This window comes from Microcaecilia unicolor, chromosome 4, assembly GCF_901765095.1.
Source record: "Microcaecilia unicolor chromosome 4, aMicUni1.1, whole genome shotgun sequence".
In the NCBI taxonomy this organism is placed as follows: Eukaryota; Metazoa; Chordata; class Amphibia; order Gymnophiona; family Siphonopidae; genus Microcaecilia; species Microcaecilia unicolor.
This window is the reverse complement of record NC_044034.1, coordinates 149,798,638-149,819,479: the sequence shown is the minus strand read 5'-3', so window position 1 is coordinate 149,819,479 and position 20,842 is coordinate 149,798,638. Positions and strand designations below refer to the sequence as shown.

At 46.2% G+C, this 20,842-nt stretch overlaps 1 protein-coding gene across 1 annotated transcript in view; it reads right to left on the bottom strand.

Moving 5' to 3' along the window:
* Positions 1–20,842, bottom strand: part of TPCN2 (two pore segment channel 2) — a 47,006-nt gene that overhangs the window by 4,392 nt on the left and 21,772 nt on the right. The window contains 13 exon segments of the mRNA XM_030200736.1: positions 133–226; positions 555–628; positions 1,995–2,066; positions 2,783–2,882; positions 4,220–4,269; positions 5,205–5,333; positions 5,881–5,940; positions 7,516–7,635; positions 9,282–9,368; positions 12,550–12,631; positions 13,381–13,484; positions 19,372–19,436; positions 19,600–19,665. Of these exon segments, the coding sequence (XP_030056596.1) occupies positions 133–226; positions 555–628; positions 1,995–2,066; positions 2,783–2,882; positions 4,220–4,269; positions 5,205–5,333; positions 5,881–5,940; positions 7,516–7,635; positions 9,282–9,368; positions 12,550–12,631; positions 13,381–13,484; positions 19,372–19,436; positions 19,600–19,665 (1,103 nt within the window).

Sequence of the window (20,842 nt, the reverse complement as noted above, 5' to 3'; positions counted from 1 at the left end):
GAGTATTCACTGCATCTATGAGCAGACATGTAAAAGACAGGAAGAAGGGGTTCACACATCCGATGGCAGCCATAGGTGGAAAAGGGGGGATGGAAGAGGTAGCAGTGAGCTCAGTACAACAGCAAGACCTACCGCAAAGTCATCAAAATTATTTGGCCAATAATTCAGCTGTTCAAAGGTGCCACACTGGCTGCTGCTGTTGACTGATGACGTGTTTAACGGAACACTGCAAGTCAAAATACATTAGGATTCACGTCATGACAAATTCCATGTAACTATTCAAATTTCCCTACCGTACAAAACTTGGGTCCCTGGATTTACAATATATCTATTATCCCTGAACTGCAATGCACCTTGAGATTGAGTTGGGAAAAATAAGTAATTAATTCCAGGGCTTTTTATTTCAGTCAGCACCTTTTTTTTTTTTCTTGCCTTCCAAAAGTGTCCTATCCACCCCATTGCATTTCTCATTCAAAATCTCCTCACTCCTATATGCTATATCTGGCCTACTGAAAACTCTTATCTATCTGTACGCTTTAAAGCCATCTGGGTACCTCTTATTGCCTGGAGCGATAACTGCATCTTTGAACAGCCCAATGCCAATTATGGCAAAAGTATAGTACACCACCTGGGGAGGAAGCTCAGTATTAGACATGGTACACATTGGGATCCTTTCAGGACACAGCAACATTTCTGACAGTCGCAAAAGCATTATCACTAGAGATAAAACTCAGTGTCAAAACATCCAGTTTTTATTTTCATTTTTGGATTGATGTGTATTACACGCAGAACTGATTATTTATACCCTACATAGGTGACACATTCTCCTGCTTTTTGCATTCTTACTCAAGATAACCTGCCAACTGAACATACTAGCCATGCAGTTCACAAGATAGCCAGCAGATGGCATAACAGAGCTGACACTTAGCAAACAGATTCCCTTTACCTTCTGTCTACACTTATTCCAAACACAACAAGGAAATGGGGTGGAGAGAGCCCAATATCAAGAGATCAGTCACCACATATAAGGGTAAGATGCTCCAGAAAAACCTTTATTAGTACACTTATTCCAAAGACATTTGAGCCCAAACACTGCATACAAAGTCCCTAATAAATACAGCAGAAAAACACAAGAGTGCATTACAAGAACAAAAACGCAAAGACAGAACTCTCAACACAGTTCCAAGGGCCCTAGATACCTCTTCTCCAGCCAATCAAAGAGCTGCCATTCAAGCACCCCGCTCACCTATTGGCTGAGTGAGGAAGAACCACCACCAATCCCTTTTACCAGTGTCAGCTACTGATAAACTGGTACTCTAAGTTAGTGTAACATCACCTCCATCCTCTCTTATGTCTTCTGTGTTGATTGGCTCTTTGGAAGGGTTCCATCATGACTAAATGTCCTGCCAGCTCCACACATGTCCACCATTAGGTGTGACATTTAGGGAATATCTCTGCTGTTCTGCAACTCTGGACTCCAACAGATACAGACAAATGAAGAGTTCATTGGACTAACCACAAAAGTCAATATGGCCTAAAGCACTGGCTTAACTCCCGCTCAAATCACTGATAAGTAGGATACCATGAGTCTCCAGTGCCTAGACACCAGTGTTTACATTTATATCCCCCTCCCCTCGAACTCACACATCACATCAAAGGTCCCATGCTTCTTTTGGTATTTCTGACCTTCCAGCTCTTCCTTCAGAACTCTGTGAACCGCTCTGATGATCCTATCGACCCCAGAGCAGTATAACAATATTACTAAACAAATAACTATCCCAGAGGGCAGAGCTTCAGAAGATAAGAGACAGAGGGAGGCGGCACAGAGTTGGTACCAGCAAGGCAAAGAGTAAGTACAGGCCAAGTGATAAAACCCTACAAAGTCCTCCTAGTGTATTCCACCACAGACTGGGAGCTTTCTAGGGTTACGCTGAAATAGAAAGAAAATGGCAAAGTGATTTCAAGTATACAATGTTAAAAAAAAACTGACTTACCACTAGGATGCCTGCAAAAGCTCGTAAGTTCTTCACTAGGTCAACAAGAGTGCCAGCAACCAAAGCCATCATCTGAAACAGATCAAAAGGACATCGTTTTTTTTTTGCCCCCCAGGAGGTAGCCACTGCAACCCACAGCTAAAGAGATCTCCATCTAGGTCAGTGTTTCCCAAGACCAGTCCCAGAGTACCCCTTGCCAGTCAGGCTTTTAGGATACCCACAATGAATATGCATGAGAGGCAGTGTATGCAAATATAATAGAGGCAGTGTATGCAAATCAAGTTCATATACATGTGGAGGAGTAGCCTAGTGGTTAGTGCAGGGGACTTTGATCCTGGGGAACTGGGTTCGATTCCCACTGCAGCTCCTTGCGACTGTGGGCAAGTCACTTAACCCTCCATTGCCCCAGGTACAAAGTAAGTACCTGAATATATGTAAACCGCTTTGAATGTAGTTGCAAAATACCACAGAAAGGTGGTATATCAAGTCCCATTTCCCTTTCCATGTGGATATCCTGAAAGCCTGACTGGCAAGGGGTACTCCGGGACTGGACTTGGGAAACACTGGTCTAAGTGAGCAAGGAGATCATTTTAATGACAGGAAGGCAGAGAACAACAGTCCAGAGCTGCTAAGTTCAGCCCTGCCCTAGAGCAATAAGAGACCTTCTCTGCAACAGGGAACAGTGCAAAGGGCCAGAAAAAAATGCAATCCCCACAATCCCTCTTTTCCCTAAGACTTCCCAGGATACAAAGGAAGAACAATTCTACAACAAGGTTTAGGAAAACCACCTTCATGTGAGGGATGATCCGCAGGAACCGAAAGACGATGAACATGTTCACCAGCCGAACCATCTCCCAGAGCGAGAGAAGTCCCAGCATGGCGGGTTTCCTATGGCAAACAAAAAAAATCAAATCACAAATATCAATTTTTGTCAGGACATTAAAATCACTCTCCCGGCAAAGAAAGGGCCTGCACATTCATCCGTTCAGAGGAATAAAGAGATCTGTTTGTTACCCACAGCATCAATTAATGAAAAAAAAGAAAGCCCGGAGAACACATTTGAGATATTTTTTAATTGTTTCTTAAAGAAGCACTGAAAAACAACTTATGAACTACTGAAGTATGACTGTTTTATGGGATAAAACCAAATTGTACACATGTGACATGCACAAGGCAATTATTAATGTCCTACTGGTGCCTGAGTGCTCAATCAGCACCACAGCAAAGGTTCCAACATACTCAAAACTGGTAGCAAAGAAGGGGTGAGACATTAAGTACATAAGTACATAAGTATTGCCACACTAGGACAGACCAAAGGTCCATCAAGCCCAGCATCCTGTTTCCAACAGTGGCCAATTCAGGCACGATCCCAAAAAAGTTCAATACATTTTATGCTGCATATCCCAGAAATAAGCAGTGGATTTTCCCCAAGTCAATTTAATAATGGTTTATGGACTTTTCCTTTAGGAAGCCATCTAGACCTTTTTTAAACCCTGCTAAGCTAACCACCTTTACCACATTCTCTGGCAATGAATTCCAGAGTTTTATTACACGGGGATACTGACTAGAGGCTGAATGAGGGCATCCTTGTACTGCTCTCTCCAGTTCATTTGCAGTAGCTATGATCATAATGTCTATAATGGCTCATACACTGGGGCCAGTCAGAGACAGCAGCGAATACTGGGATGAGTGGTAGGGTATTTTTAGTAAACAAAAAAAATATTAATCCAGGGACCAGAAGCAACAAGGGCATGAGGCCGATTTTCTGTATTATCAGTTCTTCCTGCTGAATGCAGACAGCTCGACAGCACTAAGACTGGGAGGAAGCTCCAGGAAAAGTACTGTTACTAGATTTTTATTTTTTTAGATTTTTGCTCACACCTTTTTCAGTAGTAGCTAGATAAGAGGTTAGGTATGTTCTAAAAAGTCATTTTTTGTTGGGGTATTTTAAACTTGTTTTGGATTACTTTGATTGTGACTAGCACTGATTCTGCTTAAATTCATTGAACTGTATTTTTTTTTTACTTGATTCTTAAGCCTTCCAGCTGTCTTCACAGGAAAGATGTAGGACACAGTTCAAATGATACAAAACAGAATCTAAAGTTTAAAGCCAACATTCTAAATAATATTTCATGAGGACAGACTATATAGGCATCACCAAGAGTTAAACCTTCCTCCCCCTGCCCCACATCCTGTACATTCAGCTGTAGTTAAAGTTCACCTACCAGCCTGGGTGAGGAAAGCTGTACAGTGCGATCATTGCAATCTGCAAAACCTTCCAAATCACAAAAACAAACAATGTCAGACTATCTGCTCTGGACTTCCTGTCAGCAGCAGCACAGATTTATTTAAATTACTACTGAAACACACAGGAGCAGGACTGAACCCAGCACCATCTTACCCGTGTGCCAGCCCTAGAATATATGGCAGTATTTGCTGATGGCTGAAGGACACTTGTGGAAGCAGGTGCTCAGTCTCTATTTGCACAGCTTCATTCAGACCTTCCTTCTCTACAGCACCCTGAGTAGTGACAGTGGGGTAGTGAGGAATTTTTCCAAGGTGGGGCAAACTAATTATCTGCATTACTCAAGAGAGCTTTCTATGAAGCAACTAGTAATAGGATAAGTGATACATTACCCAATCCAGGGCGGGGGCCAAATGCCCCCCTTGCTGCCACCTCCCACCCTGCACCCATGAGCAGTGAGGCAGCTATTTTTTTATTTATTTATTTGTATCCCACATTTTCCCACCTATTTGCAGGCTCAATGTGGCACTGATGGCCAAAACACTTCTTGTAGACATTTCCATTAGCCAGGCTGACAGACTGATTTTCTAAGGGTCATCTATGACAGAAATACAGCTTCAGGGAAGTGTTACACGGCCAAATGGATCTCTTAAGAGCCTGGGATTAAACTGGCAAAGCGACAGTCTAAGAACCCACCTGAGAATTAAAGCACACAGGGAAAGCAGTTCTGTTCTACATCTCAGGACTGGCAGGAACCTATTTCTACATAGCAATATAGTTCCATAACAAGTCCTACGTGCAAGTAGGTAATATACAGTAAGGCTTTGCACAGCTCAGAAAACTCATGTGTGCTATATATAATACATGGTATTTAAACAACAGCAAATCTCAAATCTTGCTCCTCAAACGATCACAGCCTGATCAAGGCTAATTACAAAGCAACATCCAATACCAACAACCCTTACCAGCAGAATCACCGTCAACAGGCCATCGAACACATTGCCTGGGTAGGATAAGTAGCTCCTCGGTCCTAGGGAAAATATTTTCAGCACCATTTCCAGAAGGTAGTAGAGGATGAAGAAACAGTTTATTGCCTGAAACAGAGAAAGGGAGAGTTCTGAGTGTGGAGGAGAGAGAAGCACAAGGGTTGAAGATTACAATGGAGAGGCATCACCCAGAGGCGGAGAAGAGAGATTTTCAAAGGCCAATTGTGCTGTAGGAGGACAGGGGGATCCAAGTATGTGTTTAATACTATAATCCTGATGGGGTAGGGATAGACACTAGCCTATGATGTCTTATTTTTGTGAATTCACACTATTTTTATTTTCACATACACTGAATGCCTGGTTTTCCCTCTTTTTATAGGTCTGTGGTGCCATCTTGAGCCCTTCTGAAAGATTTGCCCATCCTGAGAGAGAATGAGGCCAGTGGCAGACAGCACAAACGCATGCGCAAACAGTGTTCCTGCTACTGCAATGGAACCTTCCCCCATTCTACCTTGCATGACCTTGAGTAAGTCATTACCTCCTACAGCCACTGTAAGCTCTTCTGACAAGGGACCTTTTACCTGAAAACCTATCATCATCATACAGTGCTCCACATTCCCAGTAATACTGTAAAACCTAATACTGCCTTCCTTACCCCCAAGAAGAAGTCATCACGCTCACTGCCAGGCTTGTCTGCATACATCACCAGGATGACCTAAAGAAGAAACAAAGTCCTGGTGAGAGGAAAGCTGCCATTACAGCACGGTCCCCAAACACCAATCCCAGCCGATCTCTTCAGCTGTGGATAGTCACCAGTGCTAAACTGGATGAACATGCAAAGTGTCAAGACCCACCTGCAGAGTCTCAGCATATACAAGGGGTGGGGGGTCGTTTCCTGGAATTTGAATTTTATTCAGGATTTCCTGGCCATTTTGTCCTTATGGGAGCCTTCTTTGTAAACAGTGTACGCTACTATTGGCTAACGAAAGCCCACAAAACGTGTTGTTCTGCTCGTCTTTGTTAGAATATGTTGTTGACGTATCCCATCCCATCCCTAATAAATAATGGCCACCAGCTAATTTAACAACAGATTCAATAATAGCAATTCAACCTGTAAAAAATCCAGTTTTCTCCATGGACAGAAGCATTGTGTATTGTGAGACCTGCGTGCTACAAATCCTTGCCGCCTCTCTGTCATGTTTGCTCTAGCACTTGCCAGAATTTCTCTCTGCCCTCAGACATGCTGTACGACAGGGGTGTCCAACCTCAGCCCTCACCAGGTCGGGTTTTCAGGACTTCTCCAATGAATATGCATGAGATCTATTTGCATACTGTGGAGGCAGTGAATACAAATAGATCTCATGCATATTCTTTGGGGAAATCCTGAAAATCCCACTGGATTGCGGCCTTCGAGGACCGAGGATGGACAACCCTGCTCTACAATCTTCTGCACATCACACCTGTGACATAGCCATGGGGGAACTTTGGGGGCCTGGACCCCATATTTTGGGCTCAGACCCCCTCCAAACCTGCAGCCTCCTTTAAATGGTTGGCAGGGATGCTGAAGCCCCGCCAGCCAAAGAAATTCGCTGCTGAGCTGCTCTCCCCTCCTCGTGCCACTGTAGTATAAAGCAAGCCAGCGGCAGGCCTTCTGCTGCCAATGCTGGGATTCCTCTGAGCATGCACAAGGAGACTCGGAGCTGGTGGCTGAAAGCAAGCCGCCAGCTTGCTCTATACTACAGTATAAAGAGGAGGAAGGGAGCGGCTTGGCAGCAAATTTCTTTGGCTTGTGGGGCTTCGGCATCCCCTATCCCCTATAATATTTTCAATGCATGGGTGGGGGGGGGGGAAGAAATGCAGTGCCTCCCCCTCAGTTCATCCTTGGGCCCCCAAAAATCGGAGGGCTGGCTACACCCCTACATCACACAAAGGTCAGAGGTGAGCCAGGAGTGTGAGAGCTGTTCTGACTGTATTGCTTCTTTCCACACGTAACACATTCGCCAAGTTCTGCTCACTGCTGCTATAATGCCGGTCTGAAGAAACGTTTTACTGTCCCTCTTATAGTCCCCACTGCTGAAAAGTGTCACAATGTCAGCAAGACCCTCCGCTAAGCTTCCAACTTCAGAAGCACTAACAGGCACTGTTTCTCGGCAGAGTGTGCCAGGTTACTCTAACCACCACATAGTTGCAAGCACGGCTCAAGGTTTTATTTTTACAAATATTTTGGCACCTCAGAAGAAAACTCCCAGCCTCAGAGGGACGGTGCAGACTATGATGCCCAAATACTCACACAGATGGAAATGAGATTAGCAAGTGCTACGATGTTCCCCAAGTAGTTGAAGTAGGGATGGCTGCAGAGGAACTGAAGAGTCTGCAGAAATGGGGAACGATACTCCGGCCAGGGAGGGTGCTGCAAAGAATATGTTAAGAAGAGTTAAGAAGTGGCAGGGAGGGAGACAGAATAAAAACGGCCTCAGCTCTCCAATTATTCTTCAGCATCTTTAGAGGGTATTTAGGGTCATTTAACAAAGCTGGTAAAGCTCTGAGGCAGAGACAGAAACCTGGTATTTTCATATTCTGATCTACGGTTTCCTACTATGAGTGTTTTTAGAGTTTTGAGTTGGATGATTATGATTTGTTTATTGTTCCTGATCCACCGAGCTCTTTTTTTGACAACCTGGGTTTGTGTAGGATTTTTGACCTTGGTCTTAAGGTTTTGATAGTGGCTCTCATTTTACAAACGCCCTATTCGCATTTGATACATGCATAAAACTGGCAGTTAAATGTTTATTTATATAAATGTCTATGTCCCCATTTTACAAAGCCAAGAGACTTCACGCCTTCTGTCTCGCTGCACCCTACGCCTGGAATAAACTTCCTGAGCCCCTACGTCTTGCCCCATCCTTGGCCACCTTTAAATCTAGACTGAAAGCCCGCCTCTTTAACATTGCTTTTGACTCGTAACCACTTGTAACCCATCGCCTCCACCTACCCTCCTCTCCTCCTTCCTGTACACATTAATTGATTTGATTACTTTATTTTTGTCTATTAGATTGTAAGCTCTTTGAGCAGGGACTGTTTTTCTTCTATGTTTGTGCAGCGCTGCGTACGCCTTGTAGCGCTATAAAAATGCTAAATAGTAGTAGTAGTAGTATATCAAACGCAAGAGCATGCAAATGGCAAGGAGAATGTGGTCTGGGTGGGGCGGGGTCGTTGCAAGTTCATAGACTTTTATTCCACATTTGAGAAGGGGACTAAATGTCTATGTCCTAAAAGATCAAAGTCAGGAGTTACACCTGACACCAAGCATGTTTACGGTATGGGAAACAGCTGCTATCGAGCAGCACACTGGATGAAATGGAGGGTTGCCCCCTTAATCCTTCAGGGGATCTGTCGTCCCCCCCAACCGGTCACTATGACAGTACTGGAATAATAACCATTTATGTTTCTAAGGTTGCAGAGATAACTGGTTATGTGCTGGCTTTGAACCTGTCAATATTGTATACGTTTATTTTTGTAAAATGGGATTTTTTGCTGAATCAAAATCTGCTGCACTAATCAATAGGCTAATCATCCACTCCAAGTTTGAACCAGTAGCCAAACTGATAAGTATGAATGAATTTGCAAATACAACCACATAAGGATGATTTTTGTACCACCTTATTAACCTGAGGCCCGAAGAATCCAGCAGACAGCAGAAAAAGGTTGCCCACCGGTGAGGGGGGACACATGGCTCTAACTAAAGAGATGGAGATGGGGGGAGGAGAATAAGAATACAGCTTGGTTTGTTTGGCCCTCCCGAGCAAAAAAAAAAAAAAAAAGGTCCACTGTCCCTGTTTCTGCTGTTCAAACCTGAACTCAATTATGTGTCATTCCATGGTCAATTACCCTCCTTGCAGCCTGGCTCCCCTGTCTTTCTCCTTACAAACTAATTCCATACAAAATCCATGAGTGGATTCAGCTCAAGAAATATTTAGAAATCTGTGGTGCCACTCTGGACTCAAAACGCTGAGAACCCCAGTCTCTAAAGACCCCAAGACTCGGACACATACGTACCTCCCTCACTGTGTCCTTGTCCAGTTCATCAAAAAGCTTCTGGAACTCATCAGCAGAGATCAGGCCATTGGAATAGGATTGGGCCTTCTGTAGAGGAGAGAACAGGAGTCTGTATTAAAAGTTTAGAACCACAGAAACAGTGTGAAGCCAACTAAGCCCCAAACCTGAACCACCAGACTCCCAGTGATGTGGAGAGTCCCTGAGGGCTGTAACTCGGTTGGGTTTTCAAGATTTCCACAATGAATGCACATGAGATAGGATCATATGTACCAGGGGCGTACCCAGACCTCGGCGGGAGGGGGAGCCAAAGCCCAAGGTGGGGGGGCACCGTTTAGCCACCGACCCCCCCCCCCCCACCGCTGCCACATCAGGTACCTTGTTTGCTGGTGGGGGGGGGTCCCCAATCCCCGCCAGCCAAAGTCTTCTTCAGCGCCGGTCGACACAGGCGCCTTCGTGGTGTGATCATCTGTTTCTGACGCCTTACGTCCTGCATGGGGCTACATGCATGGTGCAGCGGGGGGGGGGGGGGGGGGGTCAAATATAGAGGGTGCCAGGGCATAATCTGTGGGGGCCCATGTCCCCCTGGCCCCACGTAGCTACACCCCTGATATGTACGAACAGATCTCTTGCCTATTCACTGATGGGCCGATCAGAAGCAAATGCAGGCGCTAGAGGCTGTTAGCGCCATACTAGCACCTGCGTTTGCTACCACCCCACGATCAAAGCCCCTGAGCAAGTGAAACTCGCTCGAGGGCTCTGAACACAACTAGCATACAAATGCATGCAAAACAGGGCTCTTAGCGCAAATAACATGCAAGTGCATGCTAAACCTATTCACTTCAATGATCAGCGACCAGCGCACCAAAGATTGGCTCGCTGGCTGCAGCAAACCCTACGCCGGCTCGGAGCTGGCGTTAGGGTTTGCAGACCATTGGGGAGAAATGGTGAGCCCTGTCCAGCATGCATTTGCATGCTAGCTGGCCCCCATTCCCAATGCAGCAGACCTCCACAGGAACCCCGACCTGACCCTCCCCCTCAGCAACAGGGGGCTGGAGGTCCGGCAGACCTCCGGTCCCCCTGACCCCCCCAGCATCCCACCGATGTCCCTGGTGACCCAGTGGGCCATGGGTAAATTCCTCCCCCCCCCCCCCCCCCCCCCCCCCCCCCCACCTGGTGGTCTAGCAGCCCTTCCCCACCCCCCTACCTGCAGCTGGCGGAGGGAGATGACCTCCCTCCTCTTACATCGGCGCCGCCTGGAAAATGGCGGCGCACAGCCCTGCCTAGAGCATCACACCATATAAGAGAGAAACCTCTACCCCATGATCAGAGAGAATTGCATGCTCAGAGAGAATTGCATGCTTAAATATGCATGTAATTATCTCTGATCATAGGTGCGGTAAAGCCCCATGCTGTTCCAGTCCTTTTTTAAGAGCATTGTTTGGAACAGCGTGGGGCTTTTGATCATCTTGCCATGAGTTATAGTCCTTTAGGGCCTTTGCTCTTGAGGGAACGCAGAGGAATCAAGAAGAACACTACAGCTCATTTTAAGTTGTGGGTCAGGTCTGGTTTCTTAATGTTCACCAAGAATTTTCAAAGTCACAATGCAGCACATTAGCAATGACAAGGTTAAAATGTTTCCCAGTGGCGTACTGTGCTAGCATAATACCCTAGGAGTCATGTAGTCGTCAAGCGTCACTTTCTCTGTAGAGTAGGAGTCAGAGATATGTGCTCCTTTACTTAGGGGGTCTTTTACTAAAAGTTAGTTTATGTCAGTGGCGTAGTTACGTGGGGCCACGGGGGCCTAGTCCCCCCTCCCCCCCCAATTTTCTGTGGGTCCCTGGTTTTGCTGGTGGGGGTCCCCAACCACCGCCAGCTGAAGCGTTGTCCAGCGCCAGTCTCTGCCGCTGCCGTGTTGCTTGCCTTGCTCTGTCTTCCCCTCACTTCCGGCATGCTCCTTTTAGTAAAACTGAGCATGCTCAATTTCATGAAAAAAAGCACATAGGACGTAAGGGTAAGACAGAGCAGGACAGGCAACGCGGTGGTGCCAGAGACCAGCGCTGAACAACGCTTCAGCTGGTAGGGGTTGGGGACCCCCACCAGCAAAGGTATTTGCTGCAGCAGTGGGTGGAGAGTGGAAGGGCAGGGGGGGGGGGGGCGGCAAGGCGGCAGACCAAAATTTGTCCCCACACCTCGGGCTCTGGCCCTCTCCCACCGTGAGGTCTGGTTACACCCCTGGTTTATGTTATATGCCACAGGACCAATTCCATTCCTAGGGGCACTAGCTCCAGATAACATGTGCTAATCTTTATTAAAAGACACCCCCCTCCCCTTAGTATGTGCTCCCAGAGATCTGCACTCACAGACCCAGCACCTACGAAAATAACAACTTGGCAAAAATGGGTGCCGAGTGTACTCAAACCCAAAGAATCAGAGAAGAGAATGTTACAAATCTTCATTTTCAAGAAAACAGAATCATCACGCATTCTATCAGAACTTCCTGCTTTCAGGTTTAAACATTTAAAGACTGCCACACTGAGCAGACATGATCAGGCCAAATGCCTAGCGTTCCTGAGAGCCCCAACCAATCAGCACTCACATCCACAGAGCCTCAGAGAAACAGTCATTTCCCTATCAAACACACGACAGTGCAACCATGAAGAGTCATTAATATTTGGCGCACAGATTTTTTTTAAAGAGATTTTTAAGCTGAAAAGTAATTTCAAGTGCAAGCTATTCATGTTCAGATAAGAAAGTGTCTTTTAAAGTCAAAACATCCCACTGGGACCTGGAAAACAACCAAGAGGCCCTTCCTAACCAACTCAAGATCTCCCATCTCCACATCAGACTCGGAGAAACATCCGTAGTCCCCAAATATGCACCTGCATATTGATACCCCACTACGCCAGGGCTGGAACACACTCATTTCTTTATTGATACACCATGCAGGTACATCACAAATTGTTTGAAAGCATTTTATAGGAACCTTGTGCCTCATTCTTAGCCCAATTTCCAAAGTAAAAGGAGGTTTCTGAGATGGGAATGAATGCAAGTGTTTCTAGTGTTCTATCCACACCAGTTACTCAGGAAGTGTTGGGGGCAGTATAAGGACTGACAGGAGTGGAGGGAAGGGTTTCTGGAACTGCACATATGCAAACACTGATCACACGCACACATGTCCCAGATCATAGGCTCCTTTAATCCTGAACGGAAAGTCTTGTTTTTATTAACACTCATCTTTAGGTTACTTGCATATGATGATATAAAATACCTGAATGATGGAGGTTTTGCAGTACGAGTCCATTTTCACCTCTTGTAGCACCTTCACAACGGTTTCAGCACTGACAGCCTTTCTGCTTAGAGAAAAACATAAATCATTCCTGGCACTTCCCGAGATCCCCTTCCCTTGCTACCAACAGAATCCCCTCCACCTCCTATTAGTACAACTCAGTAGCATAGTCAGACATAGTATTCTGGGTGGGGCTGAGCCCAAACTGGGTGGGCATACAATGCCCCTGCCCTGCATACAATCCCCACCCCCTGCGCACATGTGCTTTTTGGCCCTACCCCGCACCACCGACCCCAAAGAATAAAAGAAATACCTGAGCTGACAGGGGACCCTGCTACAGCCAGCGACACTTTCCACCCGTTGCCACTGTGCTAGCCTCTCCTCTTCTGTACATGCTCGGTTTTTAGGTATGCGCAAAAAACAAGCAAGATTATGAGGTTGGGGGGCGGGCATTGGTAATGTGGCAATGGGTGGAAAGTGCCACCAGCCGAAGAAGGTAGGAAAAATCACTTGTTCTGGCTGCCAAAGGACATCTTCAGCTGGCAGGGCTTGGGGATCCCCGCCAGCCATAAGGATGTCAGAATTATTGGGTGGGCCTGAACCGAGACTAGGTGGGCCCATGCCCAACCTTGGCTACGCCTCCGATACAACTGGGATCCAACCCCTTCCTCTTCCACTTCTGGTACAAGAAATGACTGGCATTGAGACTCAAATGCTCACTGTCACAAGTGAGAAGTTCAAGTCAGCAGCCAGAACAAGCAGACCATGCCTACTTGCCAAAGAAAACGTGATTAAAAACACTCCATCTCTCACCTTTGGTCATCGACATCACCCACAAAGCTCCTATGACAGCAGAGGACCTCAAAACATGCACGAATCCCCAGGCGTCTCCGTAGTAGTGACGTCTGAACTGATTTCTGTAAAAGGGGGGGGTGGGGGGAACAGAATAATGAACAGGGTGCTCCCAGCCTCATACCCCACCTCTCTTTTCCAGGGATTTTGTTTGTTCGGTGAGGGTTTTTTTTGTTAGGCAGTTCTTTCTGTTATTTTGGTCTTCCAACTCAGTGAGAACAGGCGTCTGAGCCCCTTGAACCTTCATTAACTGCAGATTTTTTATTCTGTCCCATCTCACACAGCCCAGTCAGACAGTCCTCACCTGGGGACGGCGGAGGAACCACACACCAGAGCTCTGCAACCATGGGCACTTAATCTGTACCAATCACAACGGGTGAATGTTGTGCCATTTGCATGGCTCTCCCTCTTCCCCCATCCCCAGCAAATGCAACTCCAGCTGATCAGAGGAGCAGACTACTGGAGCTGGGAATTGAACTGAAGAGTCTCCACATGGCAGTGCACAGCACATACTCTTCCCGATGAAGGCGTGCATCCATGACGATTCACGCACGTGCACCCCTCAGGAAACAGTGTGTACTATCAGGGGGGGGGGGTTCTATATAGGGTGCTTTAAAAATCCACGCAAAAACATTTACGCCTAAGCGTATTATATAAGCAACGTGAAGGGTTAGGCGTGGTATATAGAATAAACTTAGTTTACACCTAGCGCCTAAATCTACACAGTTCCATTTACACCAATGAAAACATAGTGTAAACCCCAGATTGTAGATTTAGGCACAGAGGGCCATATTGTATAACAGTGCACATAAATTTTGGAACATCCATGAAATGCCCATTTCCCCACCTATAACCATGCCCCTTTTTGCATGCGCACATTAAAATTTAGACGCAGTGCGTTACAGATTACACTTAGCAATTTGCGTGCGTAAATTCTAATTATCGTAAATTAGCGTTTGTTAACAACGCTGATTGGATTACAGTGCACTCCATTTAAGTGAACGTCGGATAAGCGCATGCACTGTTTAACTGCATGCCGTACTTTGGTCCCATTTTTGGCGCCATCAATTTCTATGGAGACACACTTTAGGTTAGCGCACCACTAAGTGCAAGATTCGCTTATATGCATGGTTTAAGACCACTCCTCTGCAGGAAAGACTTCGCATAAGCGCACGCACGGAATATGGAAGTCGATTGGCACGTGACAAAGGGGCGATAAATTTGAAATCTCGTTGGTTAACTGCCACAGGCAGAATAAGCAAAAGAAAGTTGTTAGGAGTGTACACTGGAGTCGTCGTCGTCATCACGCAACTGGCTGAACGAATAGAAGTTCTTAAAATATTAGAACACAAAGTCAAGTATCTATTGCTAAAGAATATGGTGTCAATAACAGTCAAATTTCACGTATCTAGAAGCAGAAAGATCAGCTTCTGGAAGACTGGGAAAACAATACAAATCCATACAGGAAACGTAAGCCGGCAGGAAAAGCTGAGGAGGTAGAAGATGCTCTTCTTTGGTGGTTTTCTCCAGTCAGGAGCAGACAGTTTCCTGTCAGTGGTCCTCTGCTTATAGAGAAAGCTAATCAGCTAGCTGAAAGTCTTGGACTAACTGAATTCAAAGCCACTGTTGGATGGTTGGAAAGATGGAAGGAGAGGAACAACATAAAATCCAAGAAACAGCATGGTGAAAAACAAGACGCTGATGACTTTGGTGCTGAAAATTGGGTTGTTTCAATTCTTCCTACCATCTTGAACGAGTTTGCACCTCATGATATTTTCAATGCTGATGAAAACGGTCTCTACTGGCGAGCGATTCCTGATGGAACACTTGCATTCAAACAAGTCGAAACTACAGGAAGTAAAACGTCAAAGGACCGACTGACGATCCTCCTTTGCTGCAATATGGATGGGAGTGAGAAGTTGGAGCCACTCGTCATTGGAAAGAGCAAACAACCCCGTTGCTTCAAGAATGTTAAGCGACTTCCTGTGTCATACGAGGCTAGCACAAATTCATGGATGACTGGGGAAATTTGGAAGCAGTGGCTAAAGAATTTAGACACTAGAATGCGGGCACAAAAGCATCAGATTTTGTTGCTTTGTGATAATTGTGCTGCACACAGTGATGATGTCAGGCTGTCTAACGTCAAGGTGGTCTTCCTGCCACCCAACACTACCTCTCTGATCCAACCTATGGATCAGGGCATAATAGCCAATTTCAAAAAACATTATCGGACTCTTGTGCTACATCGTCTGATGAGCGTTATGGACGACCAGACTGGCAAGGATAAATGTGCTGTTGAACTGGCTTGTTGGATTCCCTACATATGCAGAAAGAAGCCTGAATCATGTTACACAAGCAACCATTGTGACCTGCTACAAGCAGGCAAGCTTTGTTAAGGATGTGGAGAGGGACGAAACAGATGCAGCTGTTGCAAATGCGTCAGATGAACAGACTATCGACATACCAGCCGGTGTTACTGAAGAGGAGTTTCATCACTACGTAGCTGTTGATTACGATCTACAAACAGCTGACGTCGAGATATGCACCTACATGCAGGCAACAGCTGATGATGGAACAGATGATGAAATGAGCAGCGAGGCACATGCTGACGAAATTCAACAACCTCCTGCCACTTTTGCAAGAGTGCTGGAGAGTCTCAACACCGTGTGGGCCTATCTGGAGGCCACTGGATGTCAGTGCTATGACAGTTTTTACCGTCTGGCAGACGTAGTCTATGGAACTCACAGACACAAGAGTGTAGAGAGGACTATGACTGATTACTTCAAGTAAGCCTAACATCAGTTAACGAAGACTGTATACTGTACATATGTTTATCAGATGTCAAGCTTCTTTGGGTCACAACGGTTAAGTGCATGCTCCAGTTAACTGCATGTATTTCTTTGGTCCCAGACCCTTGCACTTAAGCGGATTGCACTGTAAACCAATTAAGTTACACGCACTGTTATACAATACGCTTGGATGTCAGCGTGGAGCATTATGCGCACTATATAGAATCCGAGGGGTCTGTGCAAATAATGCACCCACTTTCAGAAAAGCATACACTAACCCCCAGATTCTATATACATTGTGCCACACTTGGATGTGCTGCCGAGATGTGCGCACAAATTAATTGGTTAATGAGTTCTTAACCATAACTAGGTGCTAACAACCAATTATTGATGTTAATTGGCACCAATTAAAATTTGCGCATGCATCTGGCTGCATGCTGCATTATAAGGCTTGGCGACCAACTCTAATCGCATGTAACTCAAAAGGGGGCATGGCCAGGGACGTTCCAAAAAGTTGCCTCCATAGATACAGAACACTAGGGGGCTGATATTCAGACCATGGGAGTTAGACCGACTAACTCCTGCAGTCGGCGCCAAGCCGGATATTCAATGCCGAGCCGTTTCTGGTGACCGGCATCTAATATCCAGTTTATTTTTGGCCATTTTAAAGATAACCGGCTAAGTCAATACTCAGACTTAGCCAGTTATCTTTAAACTGACCACAAGTATACCAAGTTTTCATGGGGCCAGATATGGCCGCAAAACCCAGTTTAAAAATTGGGCTTTATATCACGGGGTGGGTCTCTGCGCCTAAACTGTGTGCCAACATTTACACCAGGTTTCAAGCCTAAAGTCAGACACAGAAATTGGTGCGCACTCTTTAAAAAATAGCGCTTAGCAACTATTTATTTCAACGCTCATTTCTGAGAACCATTCTTTCATTCTTTCATTCATTCATTCATTTATTTATGACATTTACTCCACATTAGCCCGAAATAGACTCAAGTTCAATGTGGTTTACAAACAATAAATGTGCCCTTTTTCTAAGCCACATAAAAGTGTACCGCCTGGCTACCGCGTGGCTCTTGTGGTAATTTCATTTTTGGTACGCGTCCGATATACACGTCTGAAAAATAATTTTTATTTTCAGATGCGCTTATCAGACACACGCCAAGTGGCATTTGACGCACGTAGGTCATTACCGCTTGGTCACCGCATGAGACTTTACCGCTAGGTCAGTGGCTGGCAGTAAGGTCTCAGACCCAAAATGGATGCGCGCAAATTTAGATTTTGTCACACATCCATTTTCGGCAAAAATTTTTAAAAGGCATTTTTTGCAGGCGCGCTGAAAAATGGACCTGCGAACGCCCAAAACACACGCCTACACTACTGCAGGCCATTTTTCAGCGCACCTTAGTAAAAGGATCCCAAAGAGAATAAAACATAATCATGTACAGAATATAACACAAATTACAAGAAGTTCAAGAAGCAGATTAATACGTGTGCAGTAATTAACCAGGGATTTAGACTTTCTTAAGGACAAATAGTTAAGGGTGGATAGGTGACAGTATAATTAGGCAGGACTAGATGGGAAAGGAGATTAAGAAAAGGGTGTGGGTAAAATTCAAATGGAGTTCTTTGTATTCAGAAAGGCCAGACTGAAGAAATGTGTTTTTAGAAGACGTCTAACAGTTAGGTAATCATCTGTAAACTTGATTGATTTAGGAAGAGAATTCCAAACTTTGGTGCCTTGATAGGAGAAATTCGCAGAGTGAATTGTTTTAAATATCACATTCTTACAGAAAGGGTAATATAAGACAAGATATTCTCTAGATAATGAAACAGCAATACAAGGGGGTAATTCAATAAGATTATTCATACAGAGATACGAAGGCGGTAGAACGAGAGGACATGAAATGAGATTGAAGGGGGGCAGACTCAAGAAAAATGTCAGGAAGTATTTCTTCACGGAGAGAGTGGTGGATGCTTGGAATGCCCTCCCGCGGGAGGTGGTGGAGAGGAAAACGGTAACGGAATTCAAACATGCGTGGGATAAACATAAAGGAATCCTGTTCAGAAGGAATGGATCCTCAGGAGCTTAACCGAGATTGGATAGCAGAGCCGGTAGTGGGAGGCGGGGCTGGAGGTTGGGAGGCGGGGATAGTGCGGGGCAGACTTATACGGTCTGTGCCAGAGCCAGTGGTGGGAGGCAGGACTGGAGGTTGGGAGGCAGGGATAGCGCTGGGCAGACTTACACGGTCCGTGCCAGAGCCGGTGGTGGGAGGCGGGGATAGTGCTGGGCAGACTTATACGGTCTATGCCAGAGCCGGTGGTTGGGAGGCGGGGCTAGTGCTGGGCAGACTTATACGGTCTGTGCCCTGAAGAGCACAGGTACAAATCAAAGTAGGGTATACACAAAAGTAGCACACATGAGTTGTCTTGTTGGGCAGACTGGATGGACCGTGCAGGTCTTTTTCTGCCGTCATCTACTATGTTACTATATATGATATATATCTGGTCCTAAAGATGTTTATTTTATTTGCAAATCTTTTTATTAAATTTAAACATATAACTGAAGAATTTCAATAACCCAACCCCAAAACAACCCCCCCCCCCCCCCCCCCACAAGGCAACCACCAAACATTCCCAGAAGACAAGGTACCTAGCACAAAAAGCAACTACTGCGGATGGGGCCATGGTTCTTAGAACCCCTTCCAAATAAAATTAGAAAATACAACACCCCCCCCCCCCCCCCCCCCCCCCACACACACACACACACACCTAACCATGCCTGACACCTACAAATCATGAACACCAATTTGAGGCCTAACAAGAACTTATTCAAAACCAACTACGTGCTGTAGGTGAAATCTTTTATATATAAACACCCCAAACAGCAAGAAATCTCTGATAAATGGGCCCCATGTGATTCCCAGATCATAAGTACACGGAGCCTGTTCCTCCATTACCAAAAGGACGGTGGATAATTTGATAAATAATGCATGCTCTTAATGATAGTCATTTGAAAAGCAAAAAAAAAAATTTTTTTTAACCCAAACACAAAACGTTTCTGGGTGCCCATCCCTAGTTAGTAACAGCGGACAGTGCATACACGTCACGCCTGAAGTTTCTGTTTTCGGATGCAGCGGAAGGTCAGACTCACCAGCAGATAACCTCGGAACTGGTTGTAGATGACAGCTGTCAGCAAATTCATCAAAAATAGACTCCCTGTCAGGAGAGAAGAAAGATGTTATCAGAATGGATCCTGCCACACCAGGAAACATCCCAAATTACTACCTGGTATCTAGATACAGTGAAAAAACTGTATGCATCAAACAGAGAACCATAAAAATGCACCTCTGCTAATGTAAGCAGCTCAGTGCTTTCTTACCAATCACCGTGAAGATTATGAAGAACAAGGAATAGGTGCGGTTTTTGGAGTAAGCCGGTATCATCACTACATGGAAGAACAGGAAAAGAGTTACTTAGAATGCTGGAAAAGTTCACCACATCCTATATAATAATTTGCACCTCCGTCTGGCTGCCTGGGTTCGTAACACAGTTCCGATTGGTCCGGCCTGGGGATGATGTCACAGGGCGGACCAATGGGAAGTGAGAGGGAAGGGAACCCAGCAGCAGGCACCGGAGGTGAGTAAAAAAAAAACGCCCCCCCCCCCCGAGTTCCATGACCCCCCTACCTCCCTCCCTCCCTCCACTCCCGTCCATCCGAGTTCCAGGCCCATTGCAGCCCGGCAGCCCCACTCCCATACGAGTACCACGCCCCCCCCCCCTCCTCCGATTAAAACGTTTTACCTCCTGCTCCGCGTCCGAGTTCCGGGCCCACTGCAGTCCGACAGCCCCACTCCCGTATGAGTATCACGCCCCCCCCCTCCTCCGGTTTTACCTCCTGCTCCACCAGCAATGCTGAAGTCCAGCACGCACGGACGCCGCTTCTCACTGCCTTTGCTTTCGCTTCTGTTTCAGCTGTTCCTCTGGTCCTGCCCTCATTTCCTGTTTGCAGAAGGCCGGGACCAGAGGAAGAGCAGAAACAGAAGCGAAAGCGAAGGCAGTGTGAAGCGGTGTCTGTGAGTGCTGGACTTCAGCGTTGCTGGCACTGCAGGAGGTAAAAAGTTTTTAACAACAGCCGGCACTAACGAAGGCGAAGGGCAGCAGTCCTGCTTGCAGTCGGAAGCCACATACAGAGAGGGAGGGAGCCGCGGGGTGGGGATCCTGAGATGACAGAGGAGGGGGGGGGGGGTCCAGAGACCAGAGAGCAGGGGGGGAGAGGGGGTCTAGCGACCAGAGAGGAGGGGAGGGAGGGGGTCCAGAGACGAGAGGGGAGGGGGAGGGAGTGATGAGGAGGGGGGGCGAGGGAGGGAAGAAGGGGGGAGGGAAGGAGGAGAGGAGGGGGCCCTGGAACCTTGCTAGCACCTGTTTCCTTTCTGTTGGAAACATGCCTCTTTTACTAGTACAAAATAAAGTTTTTGGCACAACGTCAGTGTTCAGGCAAGGATTAGCAGTGAATCAGAGAGTAAGCTAATCTACAACACGCCTTGATATATGAATGAGGTATCCACAAAACTAACCCACTGGGTGAAAATTAGCCCAAAGTACATAAAACAGGACAACCTGAC